The sequence below is a fragment of the Borostomias antarcticus genome, assembly GCF_949987555.1.
Source record: "Borostomias antarcticus genome assembly, chromosome: 21".
Lineage (NCBI taxonomy): Eukaryota > Metazoa > Chordata > Actinopteri > Stomiiformes > Stomiidae > Borostomias > Borostomias antarcticus.
In genome coordinates, this window is record NC_140254.1 from 1181786 (window position 1) to 1195664 (window position 13879).

Genomic DNA, 13879 nt, shown 5'->3' on the forward strand with positions numbered 1-13879 from the left:
GTGCTCACTATGATCATGTAAGGTGTAATTGTAACTGTGAGTATAGGTAATTAGGTAATTCTGTAAGGTTCTGGTATTGGTCATGATACATTTGACATAGGAAACTGTGTTCTATGTAGCCTACTGTATACAGTATATTTGTATTTGTATTGACCATGTACTGTACTGCTATGCTATTTTAAGCAGCCTGAATTGAATTGAAGATGAATATGATTATTACTTATTTCTTATATATGGTATATTGGTGTGGATGTATTGTAATCAATGGTTGCGTGGTATAGCATGTATACATAGATCAGGTTGTGTTGTGTGTTTATGTCATCAATGTGTGTGAATGTGTTGAATCTATGCTTATAATTGTATAATCATAGACTGCATTATGTTTCTATTATCTGTATTAAATGTTTTTATGCTATGGACTCAATAGCCCAATAGAGCTAAAAGAGATCCAGATAAACAAACAAAACCAAAAAGTGGGGAGCCTTACCTGCACTGCCTTGGTGTTACAGCCTCACACAGACTACACATCAGACAATAATTAACCAAATACTGACTTACTAACTAACTTATATGTACTTCTTTATTGACTTATAATCTCCAGGCACAGGAGATACATATGATACACACACAGTTGTTGATATTAATTGTATTTGTTTATTTTTGCACTGTACAGTAGATGTCCATCCTGTACACATTTCAAAGATTCTATTCCTTTCTCAGTTGATAATGTTTTTATTTGTATGTGAAATTTACCGAAGTAAACCTGTGTCAATGGTCCAGAGGTCCTAAGCCTATAGAGCAACATGCATAAACATTGGTTATCACAAAGGATCTCACTTTATCACAAAGGTTAAGTTAAAACAAGAATAAAAGTTCAAGAACATGTTAATCTGTCCATTCTGCACCTCATTAGACAGGTTACACTATTGCTCAGTGATGCAGTATCAGAAATGATCTTATCTTCAAATTTCAAGTCATATATACAGTATACTACTAGTACTAATACAAACACATTTCATTGCACTAGTTTTTTTGCAACAACACATTGTGTCCCACTTTAGAAAAATAGTGGATGTCCGTCAAAGTGTTGTAGTCATATCACAAACAATTATTTATTCTTAAAGATCCCCTTGATAGCTGTAAAGTAACAGTATTCTATAACTTTTTCAAGTTGTGCATGTCTACTGTAGCAGACACAGTGTTGACCACAGTTGTAGGCCTATAGATGTCTTTCTTCCAGAAGCATCTTTGGAATAGCCTGTACATGGCCACACCAGGGAGCAGCAGGCTCGGAATCCCAGCCAAGATGAAGATGATGGCGTAGACCCAATCTGGATACTGCAATGCCACCAGCTGAGGGAAGTTCTCCTACAATCATGAAAGACCAGACCAGAAACAACAATGAGTGCTTCCATAAATGTAACTCAGTACAATGACTTAATGTTGTGGTATCAATGGAACTTAATCAGTTAGGTGACACATGTAACTATGCTTCCATCATACGTACTGAGCTAGGATCCCAGGCAATGTAGGTAAGCGTCGAGCTCACTTGAGTTATAAAGTAAAAGATGAAGATGACAAAGATGATCAGGGGACTGACCACCCTCCAGGTGATCTGCCAGAAGATGTTGGGCTTGTGTCCAATCATGAACTCAATATCCTTGTTAAACCTGTGATGGGAAAAGTTTTACCTCAGATTATGAATGTCCTTGACAAGCAATCCCTGGTTAGGGATTGGACAAACAACATTATGTCACTAACCTGTCCATGCCGTATAGGTAAGCTATGGCCATCATCTCACAGAAGGCGATGACCAGGAGAGGGATAGAGCCTGCAAAGCTGTCAAACAGAGCTAGCCAGTAGTTACCAGACCGCTGGGCAAACATGAACGCCATGATGAAAGAAACCAGACAAACAATACCTGAAACACAACACAAGAAGTTTCATATGTTTTCCCACCAATGTATTTTGTAATCACAGTAAGCTGTGTTTAATTACCAGTAATAGCTTCTTTGGGCCAACGCTTAGGGAAGACATTGAGATCTTGCAGTGGAACCACTGTCCCTTCTATACTTCCAAACATGGTGGACAGCCCCAGACAGAAGAGCATGATGAAGAAGAGGATGGCCCAGAGAGGAGAGACGGGCATCTGGGTGATGGCCTCTGTAAACACGATGAAGGCCAGACCTGTCCCCTCCACACCCTGCAGGAACATCATCATCATTGTCAGAGGCAATAGAATTGAGGATACGACATACAGTACAGACTTCAAGGAACTATCCTCCATTTTGGACCTAAATGTTTCATTCCAATGGTCTAATTGTTCTGGAACAACAATGGTGGCCGTTAAAATGGAGATAGGTTTGGATGTCTGGTGGCATGTATGTGTAGATACATCATTGAGGAAGCTGTCCAGGTCACAGGTCTTGAGGTCCAGACCCTGAATCATCGCTGGGAAAGTACTGTTCAGACTATCTAGCCTCTCATTATAGTTAACATCTGTGATGTGTCCCTCAGGTAGATTAAAAGCATTGATCAGTGCCAGTATGTTTCTGGGGAAAGAAAAAAAAAACATACGAATGGATACTCAGTGCACACAATCTCTAATGTACGCAGGATGAAGCGACACACATTTCCAGACTGAAGACACATACCCCTCCATGCAATCATCATATCTCTTGGTGGCCCTGAAGCCAATGATGGAGTAGACAACGGTAGAGGCGTAGACAGAGGTGCAACCGTTGATGATGGTGATGATGATAGCATCCTGCTCACAGTTGTTGCTGGAGAACCAAATATTGGTGCATACTCTTAGTGGAATGATCGATGAAAAGATTCAGTGCCTCATCTCAAGTTTATTAAACAGCATATCCACCAGACTGGATGCTCTGTCTATGACATTGCGTATCCTGCAATTAGATCTCCAATCAGATGGCTACTTACTGGATAGGGTTGTAGCTCGAGAAGGAGATGTGACTTCCAAAGGCTAACCCAAAGGAGTAGAACACCTGTGCGCCTGCATCCAGCCATGTGGCAGGGTTCATCAACTCATCCAGCTAGAGAGGAGACCATCACCAATGCTTAAATCTAGTTGGCAGCTAGCCAGTGTAAAACGTGGGTTCCACCATTTAATCATCAATAATGAATTGTAGTATTCTGAACTTTGGAGCCTGACTTCAGACCTGGACGGAAACACAAACGCTCACCTTTGGTGTAAAGAGGAACTTTATTCCTTTTAAAGAGCCTTTGAGAGTCAGCCCTCTAATCAGGAAGATGAAGAGTACAACGTAAGGCAAGGTGGAAGTGATGTACACAGCCTGAAAAAAGAAAGCAGAACACCCTCCAAATTGTTGATAAAATTGAGAATACGTTTGATTAATTTTTTGTAACAATGAGCAGACTACTCATTGGAAGCCTTTGTAATCATCAAGTATCCCACCTTGCCGGTGGTCTCGATCCCCCTGATGCAGCAGATGTACAGCAGCGTCCAGGCACAGAAGAGACACAGAACCATCCACCACTGTAGTCCTCCAGACTCGTCTATGGCTGTGGACGTGTTCAGAGTCTCCCTGTACCAGAAGTAGTCCACTGGGGAGCTCATCTTGCATTCTGACACCAGATCTGCAGGGGGAGACAATCAAACATTCAAAGGCTCAAATCAAGGATGCATTACTCTGTTTGATATTTCCCATTGTGAACATATACTGTCAAATCAGAGCGTTTAACAGTGTCTACCAGGAGAAATCAAAGCTAACTGAATACATGCCTGTTAGGTTGGCTTCGAGGGGGCACTGGCTCCAGGGCAAGGGGCTCTGGAATGAGTTGAATAAATACCACATCACCCAGGCGAGGATGGTGTTGTAGTACATGCCCACCAAGAAGGAGACCAGCAATGAAGCAATACCTGAGGGCACAAGATTTCATGTACAGTACACACATTCATTCCTTCATTGGCACATCTGTAAATTGTCAGTCAGTTAGAGATGAGTTGCCATGTCCTCACCAACACCACCCAGGTAGGGGTTGATGGACCTCCAGACGTTCACGCTGCCCTTCCTGAGGCGCTGGCCGATGGCAAACTCCAGGTACAGCAGTGGTAATCCCTCCAGAACCACCAGGATCAGGAATGGGATCATGAACGCTCCTGGGTATACACAAATGAAGATGCCCATGCGAGACAGCAAATGGTGCAAAGTTCTAGCGCAAACAGTACTGTCCCTCATGAGATATCTCATCTTCTTTCTCTTTTTTGATGTACAGTACAGTTTGGAAACTTGCTGCATTGCCTCAGCTGCTACAGTATACTGCACTTTTATGGACATGTTCCAGAATCATAATACTGCTAATAATTTGTTTTGAATTTATTGTCCAGATTTAATCTACTTTTTAAGTATGTTATCATTGCCACGTGACTGTATTGGGTGTGTCAATCTACCTCAAGGTCAGTAGCCTATCGTTTTTATAACCAGGGAGTGATGAATCACAGTGGGATAATTCTTCATGGCAAATATTTATGTAAAATGATATTAGCCTACATGTGCCATATAATTGAAGGAGTCATCATCATACTGTACCATTCTTGTCATAGACCTGCGAAAAGACCCACGACCCAAGGGATAAATATTTCTTATCACCCAAGAAGACATAATGTTTCATATACACATAGATAAGCATTTAATATGGTCCTGGAAATAGCTTCTTATCTAATTTTAAGTACCGAGAGCTCTTCTCCATCTATAGACTCCTTATCTATCCTCCCACATGTGGGGATTTTGGGAACAGCTCAAGCTGAAAGTCCACTCTGTTCTACTACAGGAGATCTTAACAGCTGATAAAACAGACAGCAGAGCCTTTTTTTATCCACACTAGTGAGAGGGGGAGTGTCAATTAAGTAATTGCTGAACATTGTAGGTTTATGTTGTCGATTAAAGAAGTGCCCTTACTTGCTTGTCGATAGAGGATTTGCCTCGTGCTTCACAATTTTGTTCAAAGGAAGACAATTTAAATGGGTCCGTTTGCAAAACAAACTTTTTCATTGCTTTTACATGTACATTTGGGTCTCTGATGGGCCTACTAACATACAAAGTATGAAGTAAAACAACAGTCATTTTGTTGTGGTCAACCGAAATGAAAACATTTGAAAAATAGTCAGTCCCTGCAAGCCATTCAAATCTCTCGTGTCACGTCATGTTCGGGGACCCCACTAGCTAGCATAATGTCTTCGCATGGAAAATGCTCAGTTCTTGGATGTACTAAGCAGCACAGATCGTCTCCCAAGCTCAAAGGACAGCAGAGCGGGGTGGAAAAATGTTATTTTTGATGGCAACGTTCCCGCTAAAATTGTTTGCATATAGTACTAACGCTAGCTAACAATAACAAACTCCCCTTTTGCCTCAACCCAGAAGCTCATCTCATCATATGTTAGAGTAACTTTACTGGAATGAAATTGGTAGACTTCTAGTCATCGAGCGGTCATTACAAATGATAAAATGTTAAGAAGTGGACATTATTGCAATCCCCTCGGCCTATATAGCCTTGTGGTGTCTAGCTAGCGAATGTAGTGAAGTGATTTAATTTGATTTAGCTCCCCTGCATTTTAATCATGTCATAATATTGTAATCATAATCATCCTATGGTATAACTTGTTTTACATAACCAGAACTTTAAATGCTAATCTGCTCATGAGTGATATTAGATGAGACCAACAATAAACTGCCCAACAGTAATATAAAAAGTCACCACCAGGTGTAGCCACAGGGAACGGATCTGTAGAAAATGGAGTTCCCCTACTTAGGTCAGCAGTTTTAAAGGTTGCTGAGGCTAGCAATTCTAAGATTGCCAGCAATTCTAAGCCAGCAAATTAGACACCATTTGATTGGTGGCAAAGCAGTGATGTTTGGAAAGTGGGATGTGGTCAAGAAAGGGGGGGGGGTTGGTGACAAGACTATATAAGCCATAACACAAAGGACGGTGTGTTCTCTCTCGAGGGAAGCACCGGCTTTACTGCTATTTTGTTTCTGAAGTAGCAATAAAGTCATCGCATTGGATTCCTGGTGCCTCAAACTTGTTTTTCTTCTCGGACTCTGAATTTATTTTGGACTCTGAAACTAGTCTGAACTTAGATTTATTTCTTGGAATTTGACCTAAGACATAGTAAATTATTTTACACGACAGTAGCTAGAGGTAACAACATGCAACCGTGGAGATAATAACATGGGTACCAACGCTATCATGTTTATTCAGGGAGAGAGGACAATGAAATTTGTCACAGTGGCATCGAGTGTGGATGGTCCAGGCTAGCCAGATATATTTGAGGTAGCATAGTGCCGTCAACAGCCCTCATTCTCTTGCCTGCCGACTTACTCTTAGCTAAACTAATTTTCATATGAAAAAAAACCCGCTCAATCTGATCTCGTGGTCAACGGAGGGGTATAGAGGCATGCTAAAACGTTTATTCTGAGTGGTATTTTCAGCAAAAATACTCAAAGGTATGTTTTGGGTAGCCCAAAGACATTAAATTGTTGGAAATTAGCATAATAGGACACCTTTATGGGTAAAAACTGTAATTCTCAGACTGTATGTTAGTGTGGATGATACTAACTTACTACCTGCTGACCATCCTTTGAACCACTATTTTTGTATAAGACTATTCACTTCTTAGCCACCTAATATCACAAGCTAGTTCAGCACTATCGGGCACTGAATAAACACATTCCCTTTAATGGAAGGAAGGAAGCAATGAGGGATATCAGTTTCAGTAAGGAAACAGAACATTTATAGCTATGCTGCTCCCTTCTGGCCTTTTATAGGCCAAACTTCAGGTAACTCAAGTGGAACAGTAGCCTAACTAGAAGGAAGAAGTTCAAAATTATTCTATTAAAGGTATACTTAGTGGGATTCGTCAGTTGCGTTTTGTAAACACAACATTCAAACTTTGCCCCACCTCCCCGCTCCTTCCCCGCTCCTCCCCCTGACCGCGGTTGCCAAGTGAGACAGTTTTCTGTGTTAACCAGCCAGCTAACGAAAGCTACATTTAGCTATCTTTTTAGCTGAAAGCGCCAGCTTACAGCTGCTTAGAGCACACTAGAGCTGGAGTTCAGAGCTGGCTAGGCTACCAATGTTTTACAGCTATGTTAGCAACGAGTGTCATGTTTTTGCAGACTGCAGACTGCAGCCAAGTTAAGATAGCTAGCTAATGATAGCTAGTGCTAACGGTTGGTTTTGCGCAAAACCAACCGTCCTAGTCATCAGAACAGCCCTTTACAGCCTGTGCTCTAGCCCAAAAAGTTCCACTTTTTTCAACTGCAAAAAAGCCTAGAGCTGATGGGGCAATAATACTAAAAAGCGCTTGGAATCCTCCCAACAGGGGATATCTGCAGAGCTGCAGAGTGGGGTCTACAGCTCGATGTGGGGTCTACAGCTCGATGTGGCGTCTACAGCTCGATGTGGCGTCTACAGCTCGATGTGGCGTCTACAGCTCGATGTTGTGTCTACAGCTCGATGTGGCTAGTGCGCTGTCGTATCAGAATAGTAGTAATGACGTTACGAGAGCGTGGACAGAGGCCGTGTCTGAATGTCCATACTACATGCTACATACTATATAGTACATACTGCAACTCGCATACTACATGCTATTTAGTATATACTACTCCACAGAAACATGTTTAGTATGCAAGATAAATGTAGCATACTACTGGAGTCATCCAGTGAAAGTGACGGGCTCTGGCTCATGTTAAACTTACAACAAGCTAGCCAGGCATTGGAGGTCATCCAATAGGCTCGATCTTCTCCTTTCTGTATAATCCAAAGTGTGGAATGGCTGTGATAATAATACACAAAATGTTCTTCCTTTGCCTCGTTTAGCACCAGCTGCAACACTCAGCAGGGCTAACGTTGCAGTCAGTAGCTTGTGCATCTTATTACTATCGGGGCTGGTGAGAAGCTTGTGCAGTGGAGGGGTTCTTTTTGGGGAGTTAGCCGTTGGATTGTTATGCTTAAATGATGCTAGCCAGCTAGTTCCCAAGCTTGTTTGATAACGTTATTTGATTCAGAATTAACGTAGGTGTCTGGTACAGTCCACTGACCAGGAGGGCTATCAACTGGGCTGGGACTCCGCCTCTCATCGCTAACCAGCAATTGAGCCAATTGAGCTAAAGGTAGTTAGCTAGCTCGATCGTAAATTACTCAACTGAATAAATATGACACCGATAAGCACACAGATGGCAATGGTTAGCTTAATCTTGATATAGCTAAGACATCTGCTAAAAAATACTTTTTCCTCCGACAGATTTAGCTACAATGTCCACGAACCTTTAAGCTAGTTTGGCGAATTACTGTGGCCTCAACTTCCACCAATTTTGACAAACCGGAAACTGTACGGTGACGTGCTGTGACGTTTAACTCAAATTGCCATCTTGTTTCCAGAATAGTCCTCTCGATGCCTGCTACATTTTTGGGGTAATTTCGTGAATATGTAGTACTACTATATAGTAGGCCTACGCCAGATGTAGCAGGCACAATTTTGATGTAGCATGCTACATCTGGCATACTATATGGTATGTACTAAGGTAATTTGTACCCCATGATCATGAGGGGTCAATGGCTTTACAATGATATACTGTACTGTAGCAGAGCATCACTGCACTCTGTATATAAGACTGGTACTGGTACTTTAAGTGAGACGTATTTCCTTTAGAGTGAAGGCAAAATTATGTGTGAACACCCTGTGGAATGTGCAAAAGTATGTTGTGTGCCAGGTTGCTGTGCAGTCATGGTAAAGTGACATGTCAGAGGTGACGGGTGGACCACCACTGATGTCATGTATCCAGACAGACACCTTGTGGCTCATCCTTAGAGCTGAACGTGTCCTCCTGTTCCTCGCCAAGGACTGAACAAGTGAGAGTACCTGTGATTCACTTCATCTTTCCAGTTTGTTGGGTCGGCACCACATATGTGGTTCTTCTTTAACAGAACCTGGCAACCCAAATTCGGTCCTACGCACTAGCCACATGGAGCTATAGACCCCACATCAAGCTGTAGACCCCGCTCTGTGGCTCTGCAGATACACCCTACTCCTTGGAGCACAACTCTCGTCTCTTTAGCGCCCTAGAGCTCATTACTCATTGTAACCAATGAGAAAACAGCGCCAGTTCTAAAATACAGCTTGCCGGTGGACACGCACCCGTACCTTCTGCATTTAGCTAGTAGCCTAGGCTAAGCTACTTACCTGTCTAACAGAAAACAAGCCAACTCTGCGTCACTCTTCATCCCCATCCACTGCTTCAGTGTTCGCCAGCGGGTGAATACCAACCCCAGATTCACTCTCGTTTTTGAGCGAGCTTTGTCAGCTTGGCGTTTTTCCTCTGTGTATTTTTTTAATTTTAGGTTCTGCCTCCACCATGCTTGGCTTATCACTTGGATTCAGTTGGATGAGCTCTTTGCACAAGCTCCACTACTTCCTGAAACTCTACAGGCATATTTATTTCCTGTCCTATACTATTGGATGGAAGTGATTAATCAGGTGTGATCAGGTGTGCCGCACACCTGATTAATCACTTCCACCCAATAGTATAGGACAGGAAATAAAGATGCCTGCAGAATTTCAGGAAGTAGTGGAGCTTGTGCAAAGAGCCAACCACCCACGCTGTTATTGGTTGAGGGGTACCCCCACCCCACCCCCACAGCCCAAAGGTTGACGCCCAGAAACGTCCCGATCGAAAGAACAACAACAACAACATACAGCCAGACGGAGGGGCCTCTGCAGATAAACACACCATCACACAATCTAGTGAGGCCTAAGTGATCACTGAGAGGGATTATTTTTGTATTTCTTAATACTTTAGTTTTTTAGGAAAATCCCACTAAGTATATGATTGATTGATTGATTGATTGATTGATATATTTTATTAAAGTGTCATGCTTCAAAAAACCCAGCCCATATGGGCTTACAAGACACTATTCAAAAGACACATAACAACCAAAGTAAGCAACAGAAGAGAACAGAAGCAAGAGAAAGACAAACAAATACAGGTACAGCTCTACATTCCTCCAAAGACAACATGAATAACATACAGTATGTGCACACACACAAACAGGAACATACAGTACAAATACACACTTACACAAACAAACACACACACATATATATATATATATATATATATATATATACAGTACAAATACAGATATACATAGGCCTACTACTGTATACACATGTGGATACACACATACACACACAAACCGACACATATACATACAGTACAAAATACATACACATAAACAGGCACATATACATACAGTACAAGTACAAATAATATTTGTACTTGTACTGTATGTATATGTGCCTGTTTATGTGTATGTATTTTGTACTGTATGTATATGTGTCGGTTTGTGTGTGTATGTGTGTATCCACATGTGTATGTATATGTTATACATATGCGGATACACACATACACACACAGACAAGGACATACAGTATACATACAATACAAATACAATACATAGAACTACAATACATACATCCAAACATATACATGCCCCCATGCACTCAATTATGCAATTAAATAAAAATTAAAAAGAATGGATTGCCTCCTATTCCATTCCTTAGAGATTAACTTAGCTGTCTTAAATACTTCAACTCTAAATAGCCATTCTAACTTCTTGCCATCATCTACCCTGAATAGCTTTGTTTTTTGTTTTTGCATAGCCAATAAAATAACGGATAAGCAAATAATGGGACCCTCAGGTCATCATATAAAGTACAATAAAACATAAAGTGAAATTCATTTTCAATATCCCTTAAATAACAAACGGAACAAAACCTATTTTCCTCAGGTACTGCAGTGAAGTATACCTTTAAGCCTTGTAAATATACTTACATGTAATCAGAAAGTACCTTTATGTTCTACAGGGGGGATTTAATAAGCTGTAAATGTTTATCCTATACCTTAAGTGGTAAGATAAAATCATTAGGGTGGTTTGTAGTGTGGTGTTACAGTGCACTCTCCCTGCCTCCTCTTGCTCTGATGATGTACTTACAATGTGTACATCATATAAAATGTCACTTAGAGACAAAGACTGGTTACCTGTTAATGCCGATGAGGATTTATATGTTCAACTAATTTGGCTACAGACACAGTTTTAAAGACAGATTTGAATTATTATAGGCACAGTGGAGGCACAGTGAAGGAAAAACACTATTTCTAAAACCACTCCTTGCTTAAGTGCATCTCTTCCTCAATTAAATCAAAAGCACAATTTCTAGAGTACGTCCTTAATACCTAATAATTGCAAGTATATAGATTTGAATGTGTTGAATCATTACACTGTTGTGCAGTAACCATTCAGGCTTGATTTATTTAATCCTTACCTAGCAGATGTGACAACCACTGGTGGTTTGGTCCTTAAGTAGGGCAAGTTCATTCCGTTTTTTACAGATTATGAAAGTGTAAATTTTAACCTTTCAAATGATGTCTAATGTATTGAAATCTGAAATATTTGAAGAAGATATGCTTCTGTGAATGTTGGTACAGCTGAAATCACTAAGCATAGAAAAAGTGCCTCAAAGATTCAGAGCTGTTCACATCTCACAGGACATTAACTGATGACAATATATAACCATATAGTGATCCTAGAACAGTTGTTTGTTATATGGAGTGGATTCCTCGCAACTTCAATTTTCGCAATATGAAAAAAAGGAAAACAGAAAAAAAAAGAAAAAAAGAATTGAGGACTGCCTACATAAGGACCAAAACAACAGTGGCTGTCACATATCATATTATGCACAATTGAGCCTACCTCCTCCATGGTTTTGGCACAGGTAGGGGAAGCGCCAGACGTTACCAAACCCCACACAGAAGCCGACGCAGGTGAGTATGTACTGAGCTTTGTTGCCCCATTTGGGCCTGTCCCCGGCCTCCTCCTTCTCCATCCTCTCAAGCTCCTCATGGGAGGGGATCCGCTCATCCAGACCTGGGTTGGGTAGTACCAGTCTCATGGTGGCTGGCTGTGTGTCTCAGTCTTCTGTTCACAAGATCTGGTGTTTTTCTTGAACGTGCCTGTGGAGCTGCCACAGTCTAATCTAGAGATCAGTAGTTCACGTTTTACAAGCTTTTTACAGCCAGAGTATCAGGACCCTGTAGGTAAGAAATGGGAGGGGGAGCAACATAAAACATACTTGACCTATTACCCTAGCCCCCTCTAAGCTTTATCAATCTGTAAAGTAAATACAATTTCATACACAACATTTTCACAACCAGACTCATTTATGCAGCTCCACAAATTGGAACTGTACTTGTGAATCATTCATGACAGGCATGCATCACTGATCCTAACTCAACTTTCCTGAAGTTAAAAATGTAACATTGGAGAGACTGTCTACATGTTGATGTTGTGAAGCAACTTATTTGAAAGTGAAATTATAAATATAAATATAATAATCAAAATGCAATGTTTCATGCAGTAATTTAAAATAGAACAAGCCTTTTCACTGTACTGGGATTAAAGACTTGATATGTATTAAGTATAAGACGTATCCAGATAATTAACTAGAGGACAGTGTCTGTCTGTCTGTCTGTCTGTCTATCCATCTATCTATCTATCTATCTATCTATCTAAATATCAGTGATTAAATCTGTGACCTATACACATAGACTTACAATGCCGGTCGAGAACCACTGATCCAAACAACTTCACAGGCAACACTGCACACTCGGAATGGAACTCGGAACTGGAGTTATACCATGGTCTGGGTGAATACTCGATTCTGATTGGCTGGAGGGGTGCTGAAGAGCATAAACATGAAGTTGATTCATTGGTCGGTTGTCAAGATAATTGTGGACATCGGTCACCAGTCGGTCCAATTCTGTCATTATAGAGAGATGAGTTGAGATCTCTTTACAAGACAATTTAGATAGACTATGTTTGCACAAATACACCAAGGTACACCACACTACAGCAGCTTTGTCCTTACAGTAGCTGTGCAAATCTCCTTCTTACTGTACTGTTCATTGTCAGACTCTTATCTGACCCAGTAGGTACAAAAAGAATGAATAGGATTGAAGTAGATACTGTAATATAAGAAGGAAGATGCTTAAAGATAATGGGTGTCCTTAAAATCCAAGCTGACAACCTTAACAATGGCTTCTCGCTGTGGAAGTGAAATGAGAACTTTTGTCCCTGCTTCACATTATGCATCAGTCAGAAAGAAGAGCAACATGGTGGCCAATGATACAAAAATAGACAACCTCATGATCCAGGGCTATGCCACAACATTCACAGCTGCAACCATTGATTTTATTCACATTGTCAAAACTAATTAAAACCACCTGATATCAGATTGTGTCATTGAGCCATAGTGTCCTAATAGCATCCTATTTCAATGACTCATCCCTCCCGGTCGCCACATCTGTTATTCCAGCATTTCTGCCTGTGTTGTCAATAGCTGGTCCGTGCCTTTGCTCCGCCCCCATGCCTTGAACATAGCTTTTCAACGCGTCTCTTACTGCCATCTATCAGTAAATAAAATCAATAATTGCAGCTTTAACTTGGATATATGAGTGTACAAATTTGTACTGCTGTACAATAACTAATAGAATAATTAAATCTGCAATCATTTATTTTATTCATATTGTCAAAACTAATTAAAACCACCTGATATCCGATTCAAGATTCCTTTTATTTGTCACATGTAAACATATGGTGTACAGTCACAGTCAAATGTTGCTGCTGGCCCCAAGATTATGCATTACATTACATAACATTACAGTCATTTAGCTGACACTTTTATCCAAAGTGACTTACAATAATTGCATTTAACGTAGGAAAAGCCCTGTACTGCTACTTGTCAGAACTCACAAGTGCATTTCCTTTCTAAAACAAG

At 40.8% G+C, this 13879-nt stretch overlaps 1 protein-coding gene across 1 annotated transcript; it reads right to left on the bottom strand.

Moving 5' to 3' along the window:
* Positions 1-1155: 1155 nt before the first annotated feature.
* LOC311323318 (sodium-dependent neutral amino acid transporter B(0)AT1-like) lies at positions 1156-11995 on the bottom strand (the record flags this gene model as incomplete). Its single annotated transcript, XM_084455519.1, has 12 exons — positions 1156-1368; positions 1508-1670; positions 1762-1921; positions 1999-2203; positions 2396-2552; positions 2655-2783; positions 2944-3056; positions 3207-3317; positions 3440-3621; positions 3767-3904; positions 4004-4144; positions 11797-11995. The coding sequence occupies 12 exons, from the start codon at positions 11993-11995 to the stop codon at positions 1156-1158; spliced, it is 1911 nt and encodes a 636-aa protein (XP_084311645.1).
* Between the last annotated feature and the right edge of the window lie 1884 nt (positions 11996-13879).